This window comes from Gnatocerus cornutus, chromosome 3 (genome assembly GCF_029298725.1).
Source record: "Gnatocerus cornutus isolate USDA-ARS CGAHR chromosome 3, icGnaCorn1.1, whole genome shotgun sequence".
Classification (NCBI taxonomy): Eukaryota; Metazoa; Arthropoda; class Insecta; order Coleoptera; family Tenebrionidae; genus Gnatocerus; species Gnatocerus cornutus.
Window position 1 is genome coordinate 11,274,249 of NC_142235.1, and position 19,878 is coordinate 11,294,126.

Genomic DNA, 19,878 nt, shown 5'->3' on the forward strand with positions numbered 1-19,878 from the left:
CCGTTAAAAACTATTTAAAAAAAATATATTACTTCTAAAATCTTATGGTGCTTGAACGTAATAATGTGTCACACGTCAACAAGAAACTCTGAAAAATGCGTAAACTTGTTTCAAACTTTGTTTAAGGATATTGAAATTGCAAGAAAAATGCAATTACACAAGGATAAATTGGCCTATAGTATTACATATGGATTGGGCCCATATTTTAAGCAACAATTGGAAGAGAAAGTTGTTTTAAACCCTTCGACGTTGTTTTATGTGTTTGGTTTTGATGAATCTTTAAATAAAGTTGCCAATTCAGAACAAATGGATTTTACTATTAGATTTTGGAATTCAAACAATAATCGAGTGGAGGCAAGGTATTTTGATTCATCATTCCTTGGTCATACAACGTCTGCAGATCTTTTGAAAGCCTTTCATAAATCATTTCCTCAAGGACTCGACACACGAAAATTGTTACAAATTTCAATAGATGGCCGCAATGTAAATTGGAAACTTCTCAACGACTTAAAAGAAGAAATGTTACTCCTGATGTACAAGAGCTCATTGAATTAAGAAGTTGTGGTTTGCATACTTTACATAACGCCTTCAAGGTTGCTATTCAAAAGACTGAATGGAAAATCATACAATTTTTACGTGCAATATATGTATAACTTGTTTAAAAATGTCCCATCTCGAAGAGCAGATTATGTTTCTATTACAAAATCAAATAAGTTTCCTTATCAGTTTTGTTCAGTAAGGTGGGTCGAAAATATTAAAGCTGCTGAAGGAGCAATTGAAATCCTACCAAATCTTATACTTTATTGCAGAGAAATTTAACGGAGAAAAGCAAAACCAAAATGTAACAGCTTTAATACATTTGAAAGTGCACTAAATGACAAACTGTTGCTTACAAAATTAAGTTTTTTTTGTTCATTTGCAAGTGAATTAAAACCTTTCCTTAAAAAATTTCAAGCTGATAAACCACTAGCTCCATTGTTATATGATTCATTGCAAGATTTAATGAAAAACATTTTATTACGATTTGTTAAAAAAGAATCCGTAAGTCCATCGAATGGGGAAAAATTAATTTTGGATCCATAAAAAGCCTTTTAAGTTTGAGCGACATCAAATTGGGTTTATCTGTAATTATAGCTTTAAAAAACTCCGCAAAAGAAGTAAAAGCGAAAGATATTTTAAATTTTAAAAAATAATGTCAAAACTGCTTTAAAATGTTTTGCACCAAGATCTTTAGCAAAAGTCCTTTGCTTTATACAGCTGTGCGTGGCATTGCATGTCTTTGCCCTTACGCTGTGTTACACGGAGATATTGCTAAAAATAGATTAACTGTACTTCTGAAATATTAGTGCCTGGAAGACGTCTTTCATGTATGAAAGCGGAAAAGTTGACAAGAGACTTTGATACCTTCATTCTTAAAAATAATAACATCAAACAAGAAATAGATGTATTTTTGAAAAAAACAAGTTACTAGCGTTTAGATGATTATAATTTATTAATCACACATTCTGATGAAAGAGAAGATATTTTGGAATTAATTCATTTGATTCTAACGCTGTCTCATGGAAATGCTTCAGTTGAACGAGGTTTTTCTGTTAACTCTCAGTGCATTGTAGAAAATCTTAAAGAAGATTCTTTAATTGCTTAGAGACTTGTTTACGACGCTGTAGTTGCAGAAGATGGCATCGAAAAAGTGAACATATCGAAATCAATGATTCAATATTTTCGAAATGCTCATTTCAATTATAAAGAAACTTTAAAAAGTCGATTAGCGTTAAAAAATAAAGATTTTAAAGAATCTGTTTCAAAAAAACGACTTGCCACTAGTACTAAAGAATTAGAGGCCAAAAAAAGTAAACTGCAAGAAGAAATGCAAATGCAAATAAGGGAAAATGACAGCGAAATACATAATTTAAATAAAAAGTAACTCATTTTTTTAAAATTATTTTTTTTAATGACTGATTTTTTTGTTTTATTATATACAGGGTCCGGCAACACTTGTGTCCACCCCCAAAATCATCTTTAATTTTAAAGATAAAACTTTCAAAATTTGCATACGCTCACAGTTAACAAAGCTCTAGAAGCTGACGCAAAAATTTGTTTTTTATCACTGATAGTTTTGGCGTCGCGACGCTTTGAAAATGTAATTTTTAGGTAATTGTGAGGGTTTGTGATATCAACCCCTAATTTAATTTTTTTTCAATATAAATATGTTTAAAATATCTCAGTTGTTATTTTAGATTCAATGCAAATTGTCTTCAAAATTTTTGAAAAAAATGCTGTTTTATCAAGTTAGTTTCCAATTTCATTACGTCAAAATTGGGAACTACGTTTACACCCATCTGTCAACATCTTGTGTCACAAATGACATCTATTCTTTGGCTCCCTTTAGATTGTAACAAAAGTCTTACTTGGTGAAATTGTCGCTTTGTCGATGTTAATTAACGATTTGTGGTGTCCATAAAGTGCAACATGCCCGTTTTAATCAAAATTAGCCTTTATAAAAGGGAATGAAGTGACTTGTGAAATTTTGGTGTAAACGTAGTTTGCCACTGCGCTGTCATAATTTTGAAAACTAACTTGATAAAGCAGCGTTTTTTTCGCAAATTTTAAACGCAATTTGTATTTGATTTAAAACAAAAATTCAAATATTTTTGTTACAGTTATGTCGAAAAAAAATTGATTTCGCGAATATTTCCGCAAAAACTCAAAAATCGCTAAAAATTAGACTTCTTGAGCGTCGCGACGCTAAACAATCAGTGATAAGAAACAATTTTTGTTGTCAGCTTCTAGAGCTTCGTCAACTGTGAGCGAATGCAAATTTTCAAAATTTTATCTTTAAAATTAAAGACGATTTTGGGGGTGGACACAAGTGTTGCCGGACCCTGTATATATACAGGGTCCGGCAACACTTGTGTCCACCCCCAAAATCGTCTTTAATTTTAAAGACAAAATTTTGAAAATTTGCATACACTCATAGTTGACAAAGCTCTAGAAGCCGACGCAAAAATTTATTTTTTATCACTTATAGTTTTGGCGTCGCGACGCCTTAAAAGTGTATTTTTTAGCTAATTGTGAAGTTTTATGAAATGAACCTCTAATTTAATTTTTTTTCAATATAAATGTGTTAAAAATATCTCAGTTGACATTTTAGATTTAATGTAAATTGTATTCAAAATTTGAGGAAAAAATGCTGTTTAATCAAGTTAGTTTCCAATTTTATTACGTCAAAATTGGGAACTACGTTTACACCCATCTGTCAACATCTTGTGTCACAAATGACATCTATTCTTTGGTTCGTTTTAGAAGGTAACAAAAGTCTTACTTGGCGAAATTGTCGCTTTGTCGATGTTAATTAACGATTTCTAGTGTCCAGAACGTGCAACATACCCGAGCTAATCAAAATTCACCTTCATATGAATGAATGAAGTGACTTGTGAAATTTTGGTGTAAACGTAGTTTGTCACTGCACCGTCAAAATGTTGAAAACTAACTTGATAAAACAGCGTTTTTTTCGCAAATTTTAAACACCATTTGAAGTAGATTTAAAATAAAAACTCAAATATTTGTATTACAGTTATGTTGAAAAAAAATTGAATTCGCTAATATTACCGCAAAAACTCAAAAATCGCTAAAAATTAAACTTTTTAGGCGTCGCGGCGCCAAAGAAACCGTGATATCAAAACAAATTTTTGTGTCAGCTTCTAGAGCTTTGTCAACTATAAGCGTATGCAAATTTTCAAAATTTTATCTTTAAAATTAAAGACGATTTTAGGGGTGGACACAAGTGTTGCCGGACCCTGTATATATAAAAGAAGAGTCATTCTCATAAAACAACACATAAATATACAGGGTGTCTAGGGTGTCCTAGAACTCATGCCTAGCCGAAAACCGGGGATATCGGGAAAAGGTGTGAATGTGTAAATTGCTGAAAAAAAAGTTCCAGCTCCAACAGAAACTGAGAAAAGACATGACAAAGTTGACCAATCACAAGGCCGCGTGGAGATGGTCTGGAGGATACACTGGCGTGTTGCTAAGAAACCAGTTTAAATTTTCTCCTTTGAATTTTGTATAAATAATCTGTTCCACTGTAAACTTAATTGACGTTAGAATGACAGACTTCAATAAATCTAACTCATATTGAACTAAGTGTGCAGAAACAGCTCAGCGTACTTTAGAAATTGACTAGAGGGTTGAAGACTACTGGTTGACGAGCGTCGAATGACAAGAGACACACCTGGTGGACAATTGACACAGTGAAAATCCAAGTGGAGTGTGAAACGGCGTTTCTTTTGGTTTCCCTTGCTTGCTAGTTTCCTAGTTGGTGTTTGGTGGTAACAAATATCCTAAAACGGTTCAGGAGTACTCGGCGGCAGAATGCCTCGAAATGCGTCTTATTTTTGAAGAGTGCTATCGAAATTAGCATTAGCAGCAAGAACGTACCGAGGACGTTTTCCAGGTCGTGATTATTATCCGGACAACAAAACGATTCTTAGTGTTGTTTCTCGGGCTGGACACACTGATCAGTTATTAACAGATCGGCGCGAAGTTGGTGGAGCATTAAGACAGGCCAGAACTGTTGCAAATGAAGAAGCCGTTTTGGAAGCGGTTGATGAACACTCCACGCCAAGTATCTGAACTGTGGCACGCCAGTTAGAAATCGGAAAATCTTCTGTACACAAAATTCTCGCGACAGATCACCGGCACCCGTACCATGTCAAAGTTTGGTTAGAAGAGGTTATCTGTGTGTCCAAAATAATGGTGGTTTGTTCAAGCATTTGATTTAACCATTACATCATGTGTCTTGTTCTGTTTCTTGTTGTAATAAAAGGTTTCTTTTTAGAACCGTCATTGTGTGGTTTTATCTGTCAAATTGACATTAGATGTCAGTTATAAAAATGTAGTGGACCAAATCAATTTTCCTTTTTAGGATTTAATTATGAAACCTAGCAACGTTAATATTATTTGTGCTTGAGCGTCTGGGATTGGTCAGTTTCGTTAAGCAATTTCCCAATTTTAATGCACATCAGGACAAAACAAATTGCATTTTTGGCGTCCTGATTGCTGTCGGCATCCGCCCTTTTTCGGCTAGGCGTGAGTTCTGGGACACCCGTATATGTATATGTAAGTTGGTGCGAGTGAAATAGTGCAATCTATTTTCTAAATTTATCAAGAAAATTCATTATATAAATTTATAAGGGATTAAAAAAGTAAATTTTTAAAAAATAATAGAGAAAACTTTTCATTTTAACAAATTATTAAATCAACAATACAATAATGGGATTCATTACGCTGTTAACTTTTGTAAATTACCACTAAACTTTTTATTTAACTAAAATTTAAATTTATTTAAATGAATTTTATTGTATTAAGTGGAGATTTAAGAAAGTTGTAAAAAATGTACGAGTACAAGACAGCTGATGCGCAGAAAGAGATCGCCGTGGACCGGTCGCACTATTTCACTCGCACCAACTTTCATATACAGGCTCTGGCAACACTTGTATCCACCCCCAAAATTGTCTTTAAATATAAAGTTACAATTTTGAAAATTTGTATACGCTCATAGTTGACAAAGCTCTAGAAGCTGACGCAACAATTTGTTTTTTATCACGGTTTGGTTGGCGTCGCGACGCCTAAGAAGTATAATTTTTAGCGATTTTTGAGTTTTTGCGGAAATATTCGCGAATTCAATTTTTTTTCAACATAACTGTAATACAAATACCTGAGTTTTTATTAAATCAAATGCAAATTGTGTTTAAAATTTGCGAAAAAAACGTTGTTTTATCAAGTTAGTTTTCAAAATTATGGCAGCGCATCGGCAAAACTACGTTTACACCAAAATTTCACAAGTCACTTCATTCACTCTTATAAAGGTTAATTTTGATTAACACGGGCATGTTGCTTTATGGACACCAGAAATCGTTAATTAACATCAACAAAGCGACAGTTTCACCAAGTAAGACTTTTGTTACAATCTAAAGCGAGCCAAAGGATAGATGTCATTTGTGATACAAGATGTTGACAGATGGGTGTAAACGTAGTTCCCAACTTTGACGTAATGAAATTGAAAACTAACTTGATAAAACAGTATTTTATTCTCAAATTTTGAAGACAATTTGCATTGAATCTAAAATAACAACTAAGATATTTTTAACACATTTATATTTAAAAAAAGTTAAATTAGGGATTGATATAACAAACCCTCACAATTAACTAAAAATTACATTTTTGAGGCGTCACGACGCCAAAACTATCAATGATAAAAAACAAATTTTTGCCTCAGCTTCTAAAACTTTGTCAACTATGAGCGTATGCAAATTTTCAAAATTTTATCTTTAAAATTAAAGACGATTTTAGGGGTGGACACAAGTGTTGCCGGACCCTGAATATTCATCGCGCTCACACCTGGAGTAGACTTCAATGTGCCTGGCAAGATATGGGAACCATCAAAACTGACTGAGGATTGAGAAAACAATATTTTTATAGTTTCCTGAATAACTACAGGGTGTTAGGTAACGTTACGGCCATAGAAAAAGGGGTGATGGAGACAGCCGTAAAAAGTAATGTTTCGAAGTTTTTTTCGGGTTTTCTTGAACCGTTTAAGAGCTGGAAGGCTTTGAATGTGACCAATCAGGGAACAATTTGCATAAGGTTACAAAAATTTGAATCAGAGTTACTGAAGGAAATTTTTTGTTTGACGTCAAACTGACAGTTCTTATTTTTTATCAGTGGCGTACTTGTTCAAGTTCATCCAAGGGAAAATGTGTTGGGCACAATAAAGGAAACATTGTTGCAACGTTTACAATTATGTGTTCGAAAAGATGGTGGCCATTTTGAACATCTAGGGTAGTGTTGCTTTATTGTCTGTTTTTTGAATAAAATTGCGTTATTGTTTTCCCTTTTATTGACGCCACTGATTTAAAACTTCAAATGTGACGGGAAAGTGACAAATTATTCGTTTGGTCCGAAAGCTACTTGGATTTCTGTAAAATTGAAAAATTATTTGAAGCCATTCTATTGGTCAACTTTAAAGCCTTGTAGCTTTTTAACTAAAACGAAAAAAATAAAATTAATTGCGGATTCCAAGACAGTTTGCCTTCCTTAATTACTGATTAGTCTATGGCCGTAACGTTACCTAACATCCTGTATATAAAAGTCAGATTTTATACTATAACGAAAGTAGGTTTATAAATAATGAGTCTGTAAGGGTGCTTGGGAAGGGGTTGTTACCGTCCGAAGTGTCCGTCAATAGACGAGGTGATTTTCAATATGATTGTAAGTTAAAATATATGAAAATTAAGCTTTATACTATTACAAATTTGAAACACAATTTTACTTACCTTTGCTATCTGTTACCTGCCAAAGCCACCGCGACTCAGGTTCTATAATCTAGGTTTGCTTACACCTGTATAGGAGACATATTTAGGGAACTTCTCAGCTTTTATAATTTAACGAAGGTCTGGGCGTCACGGGCTCTCACTCTATTAGACATGACTCCTATGTTTGTCTCACTCGGTTATGGCCAACTCCCATAAAAAAATTATGTGCGTCTCCGTCACTTTTCATGAGATTTGTGATACTCATTTGCGGCAAGAAAATCACCTTTTGAATGTCTAGGCATAGTTGGTTATATTTTACAAGTTGGCATCGCTGCAAAAATGTCAATTGTGTCAATTTATGTGTCGATTTGGAGACCAATGACCTTCGAAAATAATAAAGGTAAATTAATTAAGTAAAAATACCACAGAAATTTGCTGAAACACATTTGAATTTAAATTAATCTGCCATCGTTTGATTAGAATGAGATGCTACCAACCTATTTTCCAGCTGATGAAATTCCCCTAAATGAGGGAATGACGTTTCAAATTCAAACCAAAAGTCAAAATAAATAATTATTAATAATTGTCGGCGCACAAAATTTCGTGTTTGACACGGCTAGAAAATGTTTTGGAAATGCTCGGAAATTGCTCAATACTTTCCTTGCATTTCCAAAAGACCAATTTCTAGCCTAGTGAAACAAATAACTATTGTGGCTTACACTTTAGAAAGTAATCTTCAATTTGCATGTAGAATTCAAAAATGCAATAAAATATAGGTGTTCTCTTTAAAATAAGCAAGTTGACTGCCACTTTCGGCATAACCAGAAGTGTCACATAAATGTAAATCTATTTATTCCATTCGTCTTATTCGCTTATTTTTGTCCCGAAAATTTCAAATTCTTATCATTTGCATTTTCTGAGACAACTGGCAAAATGTACATATACGTTTACAACAGTTAAAGGGTTAAATAGGCTTTCAAACGAACTAGAAAAGTCGAAATTTTAATCACGTCTAATTCCTTTATTTGTAGACGTATGTTAAAAATCCGCACCGTTGTGGATTTCGCGTGGAATTCCCTGTTAAATGAGCACTAATAATTTAACTTTGCTCGCTAAATGAGCGAGATATCGACCGAATTATATTTAGATACATTTTTTTGAAAACATTGAAATTTCTAATTCGGGATATATGACAACTGATTTTTATCGGTTATTAGAGGGTCTTTTCGGCTTCTTTTTTAATACTTTTGTTTGTTATGCAAACGACGTTTAATACTTTTTTTCTAACACTAATATGTTATACTGTTTCTATGGTGCATTAGAACTCACCTTTTATATTGCTCTTAAAATACGCTTTTTTTTATAACGTACGTCGTCAATGGCAACGTATCTTATAGAGTTATAAAATACGATTAAAAAATTCACTTTATTCATTTTGCTTACATTTTTCATAAAAGTTGAAAGTACAGTAATTGAAATTTTGACCGACGTTGTTAGAACTAGCACATTTCTCCCGTAACATCGTTAATGTGTTTTCAGCTTCTTCTGCAAATATTTCATTCACAGTTGCTCTTGTAATAGCCGTTTCATTCTTAAACTCTCTTCCAGCATATTCTTCTACATCGACTACTTCATTCCCAATGGCGCGCGTAGTATTAGATGTTCCATTCCCAAAAACTTGTCTAGCTATCTTTCATCTTTCTCCCAGCGACTCTTCAATATAAGATTCTGCTACTTTTGCAGATTCCCATCCTCCAAGTCTCTTCAAGGACGTAATATCTCCCCCTACATTGTAAATTTTATTATATGTTCTGAATAATAAACTGACTACTCACCAGCATTAACAAAAAGAGTCGCCGAAGTGCGGCGAAAACAATGCCCAGTGTAACTCGATGGATTTTCTAGTTTAAGATATGTTGCGATTTTCTTCCCCAAAGGTGTTGATTCCCACACATTGGCAGCTGCACTTTCCCTTATTGTAATGTAAGAAAAATCTTGTAGGTGATTTTCTTGGACGCAAAACAATATAACGTCTATATAATTCGATGGGATTAACACCAAAACCTTCACTAACAATGGTGAATCGTCGTTCCTTATAATGACATTTATTGTGTCACCACAATCATGTACGTCACTGAATTCCATAGCGGCCAATTCGGCTTTTCTACAGGCTCCAGTAACTCCGAAGATCAGTGCAACCTGAAAGATTTCATAAAATTTAAGTCTAAGTATAATTTATTCCTTACTTTGACAAATAAATATTCCCCTTCATCCGCTTGTTGTAAAAATGATCTAATTTCCTCTTGTGTCATGACCTTGGACTTTTTACTGCGATAACCAACATTTAAATTTTTTAAGAAAGGAATAACAGCACCAAACTTGTCAATTTGTATGTTGTCTTTGGCTTTTAGTGTAGCCTTGAGCATGGAATACTCTGGCCACAATGAGGCTGGTGACAACTTTTGCAACTAAAAAGTAAATGTGTTAGTTTTTCAAAAATGTTCCATTTCTATTTACGCACTTACCCTCATATCCAGGAATGCCAAAATGACATTTTCCGTTACTTCCGTGATGCCATTCTTATTTTTCCAGTCATGAAATGAATGATACACTTTCTCGTAGGCGGGTTTTGATTTTGCAGGTAACAAATTGCCCCGTAATTCCTTACCTTTTTCCTTAATTTTTTGAGGAACACTCTCGCACATTTTAACCGATGCAAATTGTTTTTTTCACAATTTGTTTACTGTTACTATAGGAAACCTACCACCGCACCCTTTACCCACCACACTTTGACACATTTTGCTACAACTAAGAATTTTTTAATCAAAGAAGATTTTTCATAAAACAAGCATTAGTGTTAGAAAAAATCTTGAAGACAACTCGTGTTTTATAGTTAAAAAATCTCGTTCTATAAAATCCTCGCTCGCTCCGCTCGCTCGGATTTTAACTACGAACTCGATTTTTAAACTCTCTATAAAACACTAGTTGTCTTAATAGCTATAATATGACTGAAATAATTTACCAATACAACTCAATAATTGAACCTTAAAATTTTCATTACTCATTAGAAAAAAATTGCATGATTGTTCAAATATTTGAACAATCCGTCGTTCACATTTGAAACAATGGCGATAATAAAAATAATAATTAACTAATATTTTATTTATAAAATTTATGCGCCATATTTAAAATTTACCTTTTATGTTTATTAGTCCCCTTATAAAATTAATACTTATATTTTAATTTAGTATTGTTTTACATTTATATTACTTTCCTTAAAAAGATTATTATAATATTTTAATTTAATATTATGCTTTCAGAGTTGAATTTGAATTTTCTAGGTTTTGGTTACATTCATTTTAAACATTTTCGCTGGAAATTCTGAATTATTTTTTTATTGTTTTTAAGATTTTAATTGTTTGAGTCAAGTTTTACATGTTTACATTTATTTTATTAAATTCTTTATAGTTTTTCTGTTTACATTTGTAAAAAATCGGAGATCCAGGTTTTAGATGTTGTAATGGTATTATGGAAAAAGATGTTGGTTGAAATGGACCCCAATTGTACGTTGTGTTTTTTTGCTCAAAAGAATGAAAAGAAGTTTTTAGAATCAAATCCTAAATGATTTATGTTGTGTAGGTAACTCCAAATTCAGTAAAGCCGCAGTTTACAAGACAAATGAAACGCAAAGAAATTCCTTCAATCATTGTTTATTAACAAAATCAAATCAAAACTATTTGAGTTTTGGCTGTCAATTATTTGAACTGTTTCAAATTAAACGCTTTGGTCGGAGACACCACTTTGTGTTCGGAAATTTAAAAAGTTTTTGCAGGTTTGCTTATTTAGCATTGTTTCTCATTTCTTTGTAGTATGTGTTTTCACTCGTAACCGCCTGTTCTGGAACATCGAGTGACTTGCAATGTTCAATCCTCAAAGTGTATGAAATTAAATTAAAAAAAAAACTTTGAGAACAGAAAATTATTTAATCAAATGAATTTAATGAAATTCGATTATAATTGTATAAGGTTTCTCGTCCGAATAATCACTTATAATAACTTGTAGTAACGCTCTAGCGTGGCCCAAATCCGCGCATATTTCTAAGGAAAAAAAATCAAAAAAAATAAAGCAATTCAAATATACCGCCACATTCTTGCCAACCCTGGCAATGTGAATATCATCATCATCATCATTTGATGGACAAACAGACAGGTACCGACATCACTCCACACCCCTCCTCACCCGAAAAAACCGATCATCAGATAAGCGGGTGGTGAATTTTATTGAATCTGCTACTTTACCGGTTTAATGCTTTTGTGTAGTGAGTACTCCAATTAAGCCATAAAATCACTATTTGGTACCTGCGGTAACTGTAACTTGACAGCGGACCTTCAAATGTTGCCCGAGTATTATGACAAGTATTTTTTACCGCTTTTCTCGGGATATCAAGAGCACTAATGTAAAAAAACTGGACCGCTCCTTCGGGTGACGAAAACTATTACTTAAAGGTTACTTAATCAAAGAATCGAACATGTAATCAATTTCGTTTTTCTAAATTTTAATCCATTTCCGACCTACTACAACAAAGTCGTACTTTATTATCTCTCGAAACCGTGGCGTATCGAGGCAATACGGTTTTTCATGCATGTTTCGCATATTGGGATATTTTTCAAAACAGTTACCGATGGAAATTTTATTGCAAGCGTGTGATTTTGGTATGGAGAGAAGTTACAAAAAAATCTAGAAATGAATCCTAACTTATTCTGTTCTGATGATATAAAAAAATATTCTTCATTGTTTAATAATGAATGAACAGGTAAACAACTCGAAGAAAACAAAAAATTCTCAAGGAGCCTGTTCGGCGCTTATTTTTAATATGTAGTACACAATATTGATACATTTTCAATGTCAAGTAGCAAGCTATTTTTTTCAATGTGTCAATTCCGACTAAATATCAACAAACAGATTTGCACAATCTTATCGAAAGTCAAAGCAGACGTAAAAAGGATACTATATTCTTACAGTTAACAAAATTTCAACGGATAAATTAAATTGATGCGACGAGTTCAAATTTTGGTGAACATTTACGATTCGGTCAAATTTTCAATCGTTGTAAGACAGCAGATATTAGAGGTATTAAACAAATTAAGCAAATTTCACCGATGTCTTTCACAATGCGAAAATTTTAGAATCTGCTATTTTTTGTAGCGTTTATATGTTTGTAACAACGAAACAAATATATTTATTTTTTTATTTGCTTCGTTTGAATTTAAGTCGATGTCACATAAAGCGCACGCGCACGATCACAACAGCCTACTTTCGGGTCAGAAAACCTACCACCATGGCTGGTTCACAATCGAATTAACAGACGTACGTTAAAATTCTCCATTTTAACGTACTACGTTTATTTCATGATACAGAATAGCTATTTAAACCCCGCACCGTTAAATCGGACTATTTTAACCTACCCTTTAAATTTAACAGACCCGATACAGAATAGCCCCTAATTTCTGAGTTGGTGTCCTCTAAGCCATAAAATGGGGCTGCTGTAAATCAGTAATAAGCACATCCTATTTACCCGACTTACGATTTTCTTTTGTGAATGTGGTACGGGTACGACTCTCGACTAAGTGTTCTCCATCTTCGTTCATAACTTATGATAACAGGGGTTGGAAAAGGAAAACAACAAACCACCAAAACGGTATCGATAATAAAACAGCAGTAACAAAACTTATCCAAAAAAGGTTGTCAAGAATAACAAGATTCGCCTTCTGCCTACATTTTCATTTAAACAGAAATAAAATAATACAAGATAAATAGAATATTGAAGTAGCAATGATGTTATCAGTGATAATTGAGGTTACAAAATTTGTTCAATTTTTTGCTGTCGGTTTTGCGTTTGAGAAGCTATGGGACCTGTCATGGGTCCCAACCATTTTATGACTTAGCGGTCACTAACTCAGAAATCGCCTTAATTACTGTGGAATTCCATGAATTGAACTGACGTCGTGAACAAAAATTATTAACAGCAGTCTTTCTTCAAAAACTGAGACTCTATTGTGTATTTATATATAATTGCATAAGTTCAAGAAAGAGTGCAAATAAACCTTTTTTGCAAACAGCGATACCCGAGAGTCTATAACCTGCCAGGAAAATCACGAGGAAATCAGGGAAATTAATAAGAAATCACTTGAAAATTAGGGTCAATCACCAGGATATCACTAGATCAGGGGAAGTTAGACGAAATCACTAAAAAATCAGGAAAAAATATTAAAATATCAGGGGCCAATCAAAAGAAAATCAGAGGAAATCAATAAGATATAAGGAGAAATTAGACAAAGTCAAAAGAAAAACAGGAGAATTTGGACGAAATTACAAGAAAATACAAAGAAATCAAGGAAAGTTTGGCGTATGCTATTTTTTAAAAATGTAACTTCTGAGATTAATGTTCCTGGGAAATCAGTGTATCAGTCTTAATAAATCACTATAAATCAGAGGAATTCGTTACGAAATCCAGGAAACGAAATAAAAAAAAAATAAAAAATAAAATCACAAGAAAATCAGGGAATGTTAGACGACATCTAAAGGAAGTCAGGGAAAATTAGCGAGGAAATAAGAGGAAGTTAAGTGTAAACCATTTTTGGGAAGTATTAATCTCTAACAAGTCATGTCATCGATGAGAAAACTAGACAATAAGGAACAATTATTAAGATATTAGGGGCTATTCTGTATCGAGTCGGTTAAATTTAAAGGGTGGTTAAATTTTAAAGGTCCTTTAAAACGAAATTCCTATTCTGTATCAGCCAAGTCCGTTAAAATTTTAACCTAGGTACGTTAAAAAGCTGCTTATTTTAAGGGCTAGTCGAAGCCATCCCTTAAATTTAACAGGGTTTCTGTTTGACAGTTCGATGCTTGATATTTTTATAAATATTGCAATTATAACATAATTCTTCCACAAATTTGTTGCAACTCAAAAATGGCATTGGATGGTTTAATACATTTGATAATTATGCATGATGAAGAAGATCGAATACGAAGGTAAAATTAGAGGTTAGATTATAAATGTTTATCTAAAACTTAAATTATTTGCAGAAATGAAGTTCGTATAAAACACCGACACTTGAGAGATTCAAGCGATCCATTTACATTGCCGGATAAATTATTTATAAAATTGTTTAATTGTTGGACCAACTCTTCCCATTTGTTTTCAAATCTCTCCAATTCAACAGCATGTCTGGCTCTGCCCTCAATTAAGAAAGGATGTTCCTCCAAATATGCAATTAAACCTTCTTTTTGTTTTTTGGTAATTCTTGGAGCTCTCGACATATTTATTTAAACTTTTAAACAAAGTAAGGTAGAGGATCAACTAGACGCACCAAGCACAACCACAATAATGAACACAAATTCTAGATCAAAATAACTTACCTTCTTGTAATAAAATAGGATGGAAAGAAAATCAGCACGTTTCGATTATAAATATTTTGCATATTATTATCTTTGACCCAAACTTTGCCTGCTCATGGGTTTTTCGAAGTACATCTTGAAGCCAGATGTTGCATCTAAAGGTGCTATCAAACCAGAAACAAGAAATTTTCATTTTTTGTAGCGTTTATACGTTTGTAACAACGAAACAAATATATTTATTTTTTTATTTGCTTCGTTTGAATTTAAGTCGATGTCACATAAAGCGCACGCGCACGATCACAACAGCCTACTTTCGGGTCAGAAAACCTACCACCATGGCTGGTTCACAATCGAATTAACAGACGTACGTTAAAATTCTCCATTTTAACGTACTACGTTTATTTCATGATACAGAATAGCTATTTAAACCCCGCACCGTTAAATTGGACTATTTTAACCTACCCTTTAAATTTAACAGACCCGATACAGAATAGCCCCTATTAAGATATTAAGATATCAATTAAAGATCAGGAGTTAGACGACATCAAAAGAAAATCTGGGGAAGTTAGACGAAATTTCAAGACAGTCAGCGAGGAAATTAGGTGGACTCAAGCTCTGGTCAATACCAATTTATGAATGAATAAACTTAAACAAATAGTTCGTTTCCAAACAATGAATATAAATTATTATTGTAGCCCATTTATAATTATTGCTGAAATCTCTTTTTTTTTGACTCGGCCATTTTTTTGTAAGTCCGTTTCAAATATGGTAGCGAATATCCCAAACACCCTGTGTGAATATTAATTCTTATTATCGGGGATTATTGAAATGCAATGTTTATTTGCGAATTAATGAATTGATTCATAGAAACTCACCAATTTATATAAATTCGCGAGATTCTTTTTTTCTTGATATGACGTAGTGCCTAAATGAGAGACTACACCGTGTGTCTTATATTTTTTCTTCTTTGATTGTAATAGAATTTGCATTGGACTCAGAAACCATTAAAGACGCAGCCTGCCTGATTTGTGAATGTTCTGCGTAGTACTGTTAAATTTTTAATAGCGAAGCCCATTGGTTATTTTTTTTTAAACTTTTAAGTCTGTTTTTTTTTTTCTAAAATTTTCAGAAAATTCTTCATTTTGCCATGCGTAATTATTTGTATTCAGAGTTTGAAAAATATGAAGATATTTTAAAACTTTCTTTGCTAAATGTTAAATGACAAAATACAATAACCTAAGGTAGTCCTCGGAATTCTGTAAAACTTGCCTTTTTTGTTTCATAACCTAACAAATAAACAATCCCAAATTAATATCCAACGCCACGGAAAAGCGAGGTCCACGAAAAAAGCGAGTCTACAGAATTCCGAGGGCCACCTAGTTTTGTTACTAATAGCCGTACCGTATACTAGATTTCAGTTCTTAGCGAGGTCCAAAGGTCGAACCTGGCCCGAAATTTGGGACTGTACCAAAAAACTGTATCGAGGAATGTACTTTTTAGGGACATTTTTAAACACCAAAAGTTGCCGACATGTATGACAGCATTTTGACAGGAACGTCATAATTGTAAACATTGATGAGACATTTACATTTCGCGTTGGAATAATATCAAAAACTGTTGAATTCTTCCGAAAATATGAAGTTATTGTCTTACAAATTGAGATGGTTTTTAAATAAGTGGTTTCTTTGTTGGTTATTAACAGTGAAGTAATAAAATCTCGCTGATTTTTTTTGAAACAGGAATGCTTACTCAATTAAAGGATTGAAGAATTTTAATATATTTTGATATAATTTTGCCCCAAATTGCCTTTGTATAAGTTAGGGGTACCTTTTTGTACTGGACGTAACCTATCATTGCGAAGTCTTCAATGGCAGCTTACGCATCGGTCTAGTTAAAGAAATGGCCGGTATGTTACTTTTTAGTGATTTAATACGTACTTTTCAACTTACAGTGCACTTTTTAAGAGCCAGAAAAGTTTAAAAATTTAAGCTTGTAGGTTAGAGTAAACAAATCTATTTTGACAAATTGACGTATGACACGATATCCCCCTCTTCTTCAAAACATCCCAATTAGTACCAACTTTCATGCATTTTACTAACATAATACAATATACTGGTCACTCATGTATACTAGTTGACATTAAAATGGGGGCCTCGCTATGAATTGAAAAGAAGTATATAAAAGAGACGTTTTCATCTAGTGACGTTATTTTCCCCTAAGGTCACTAGATCAAAGTGTCTGTTTTCATATTCTAATTAGGGCGTTACTGCATACAAGTCGAATCGTTGGAGATTAGAAAAGACAGTGCTTGAAGTCCGAGACCGTTTCTGAGTGTTGCACCTCCTTAACGTGCTAAAATGGAATCGGTTCTAATGTCGGTTCGCTCACCTCTTACGTATTCACATAGTCTGTTATAATGTTTGAACCTATTTTCTTTTTGTACCCACGGTTTATTTAAGTGTATTTTAAACAAATAAATTTAAGATAACCTTACATTTTGTGAATGACAAATTTTACGTCAACAATTTTATGACAATTCCCTAGAATCTTGCGTCTCGTTCTAACCCATTGATTTATGGACTATGTCTGTCTCTCCTGAATTGCGCACTGAAAACTAATAGCCGTACCTTATAAAACAGGCACTTTGATCTAGTGACCTTATTTTCCCCTCGAATGCAGCGCCATCAGTTGCAAATGCCGAACGCACAGGCCAGTAATACTAATAATACAGAAGGCCATGGCCTATATTGTCACGTTTGGGGTGACAAGGACGAGTAGGTTCGATCGGGGGGATGATAAATACAAAGAGACCATATGGGGCCACCCAGTAAAATATATTGAAACAGACTTACGTTCTGACGACAAACATTGGATCGAGGGGCAGACACCTGACGGAACAAACACAGACACTATCGGCACAACACACCAACAGTTCTTGTTTTTTCGTCAGTGGTGCTGCTCCCTCTTAAATACCGTCAAGGGTTTAGGTCATTTCCTCGTGCAAAGTTCAATATTGAGAAATGACATCATCATCGACACATTGCGATGTACCAAAGTTACTGCTGACTCTTACCATTTTGCTGACGTCTGTCGTCACTTGGTGACCCAGTATCAGCGAAATGGTCGTGCTAATTACGCAACGAGGAACTGACTCAAACCCTTGAAATATTATAAATAAACACTAAATCTAGGACATTGATGTGACAATATAAAGAAATTTCATAAATAAAACATAGTTACCATGTTTCTATTTGACAGATCTTCCACAAGTGACGGAAATGTTCAGAATACAAAAATTGTTCTAAAGAAGATAACATTTTTCGGTCGCACGGTTAAAACATTATGAACTATGCTCTTCTAATTTTGCTTGGTCGGTATTCTATTCCTATTTCAAATGTTTTTATAAAAACACCTTTTAGAGTTTATATTAATAAAAACTGACCATATTAGCACTGCAGTGTCAGTAGAGCCCCGAATCATTAATGGTAAAGAAGCTACTAACAGATCACAGTTTCCATATCAGGTAAAAGAGCATTAATGTCGGTTTTAATTTTGCATTGAAATTATAGGTTGCTATCTTTGACAAATTAGACATCAAATTCAAACTGTTTTTTTGTGGAGGAGCCATAATTCATAAGAGGTTTGTTTTAACAGCGGCACAATGCTGCTACGACGAAAGCATACAGCTGAGACCAGTTTCTAACTTACTTGTTGAGGTTGGCGGTATACAACTGTTTTATCCAGATGACGATGATAGCCTTTTCTACCACGTTCGATCTATAATTGTTCACGAATATTATAGACACACACTATATAATGACATAGCGTTGTTGGAAGTAAGCACGTTGTACCAATTCTAGAGTATTTTATATTATTGTCATTTATTATTTATTACATTTTATTTTGTGCAGATATCTGAGGGATTTGGAAATTGGTCTAACGTCGTAAGTCCTATTTCTCTTAAAACTACTCCAACTCATTATGGAAAGTGTATTGTGTCTGGATTCGGAGGAACTAATCTTGTAAGTACCATCGCGCTCAAAAAATCTAAAACAATGAATTTTTAGTTAATTAACTTTGATTTAAATTCGCGTGATAAATTTTTGTAGTAAGCTATAGCTTATTTTTGCTGCAGAGAATTTCCCGATTCACAATAGAGGAATTTTAAGAATTTTTCAGGATTTGCAGGAGGTAATGTAGGGCCCTGTAATACATTAAAGCAAGATCTTATTAATAGAGGCCACTACAATTTTAGTTATTTTTTAGGAATTTTTGTCAATATGAGTTCTTCCAAATTATCCCAAACAAAATTTGAGGTTATGGGAAAAGAAGGGTGAACATGTAAATTTTAAACTTTTAAACATAAAAAGAAAGTCATTTGAACCAAAAAGATGTACAACTGTATTAAAGATTCACGTTTGGTAGAAATAACTAGATTTAGTAACTTTTATTTTGCTATAAAAATGGTTCCTATTACTTGATTATAGATAGGGAATCAACAAAGTGACTAGTTCGGTGTTTTATCATTCATTTGCTAACGTAGAGAAAACCTCGACAATCATCAATTTTTTACACTTTAAAGATGTGTGCCAGATAGGTCCTTCCGCCAGAAAATCGAGAGGCACACAAAACTTTATTAGCAGTCCAGTTATTACAAATCTTTCCTTATCAACAAGCTAATTAGGAAACTTCGGTCAAACTGACCAACAGATCTTGAATCTACTCATCATGAAACTTACAAAAGACAATTTGCACAAGAGAAAAAACAAAAAACTAGTAATTAGGCACTATTATACCAAAAAAAGACAAGGAACAGTGCAAACAATGGATCTTAAAGTTGTAAAAAATGACGAATGTCAGTGAATGTCAAAACATTGACAAATTTCTAAAAAAGGCGGGAAGGCGTAGTTGAATAACCAACTTAAATCAAAATTAATATTCTCAAAACACCGGAAAATTCTAGAGTATTTAAAGTTGGCATGTTTCACACATACTTCTACAATATACCAACCATCCCCACTTTTTCCCTATTTACGCAATGTGTAGGCGAATGAAGTTGAAAAAAGATATTGTTACGAGAAGATTCTGGAAGCTTCGAGCGCCGAACCGAAAGCTTCGTGTCATCGACCCCAGAAGTAAAAGAAGATGGAGTGAAAGCGTT

The 19,878-nt window shown here is 33.4% G+C and overlaps 1 protein-coding gene and 1 pseudogene across 1 annotated transcript; one reads left to right on the plus strand and one right to left on the minus strand.

The window, feature by feature from the left end:
* Window positions 1-9,183: 9,183 nt before the first annotated feature.
* LOC148176881 (uncharacterized) lies at window positions 9,184-9,847 on the minus strand (annotated as a pseudogene).
* Window positions 9,848-18,059: 8,212 nt separating this feature from the next.
* LOC148176882 (serine protease SP24D-like) lies at window positions 18,060-19,032 on the plus strand. Its single transcript, XM_088033218.1, has 7 exons — window positions 18,060-18,087; window positions 18,137-18,240; window positions 18,287-18,553; window positions 18,629-18,739; window positions 18,785-18,809; window positions 18,853-18,913; window positions 18,984-19,032. Exons 1-7 carry the CDS (start codon window positions 18,060-18,062, stop codon window positions 19,030-19,032), a joined length of 645 nt encoding a protein of 214 aa, XP_087889344.1.
* The last annotated feature ends 846 nt before the right edge of the window (window positions 19,033-19,878 follow it).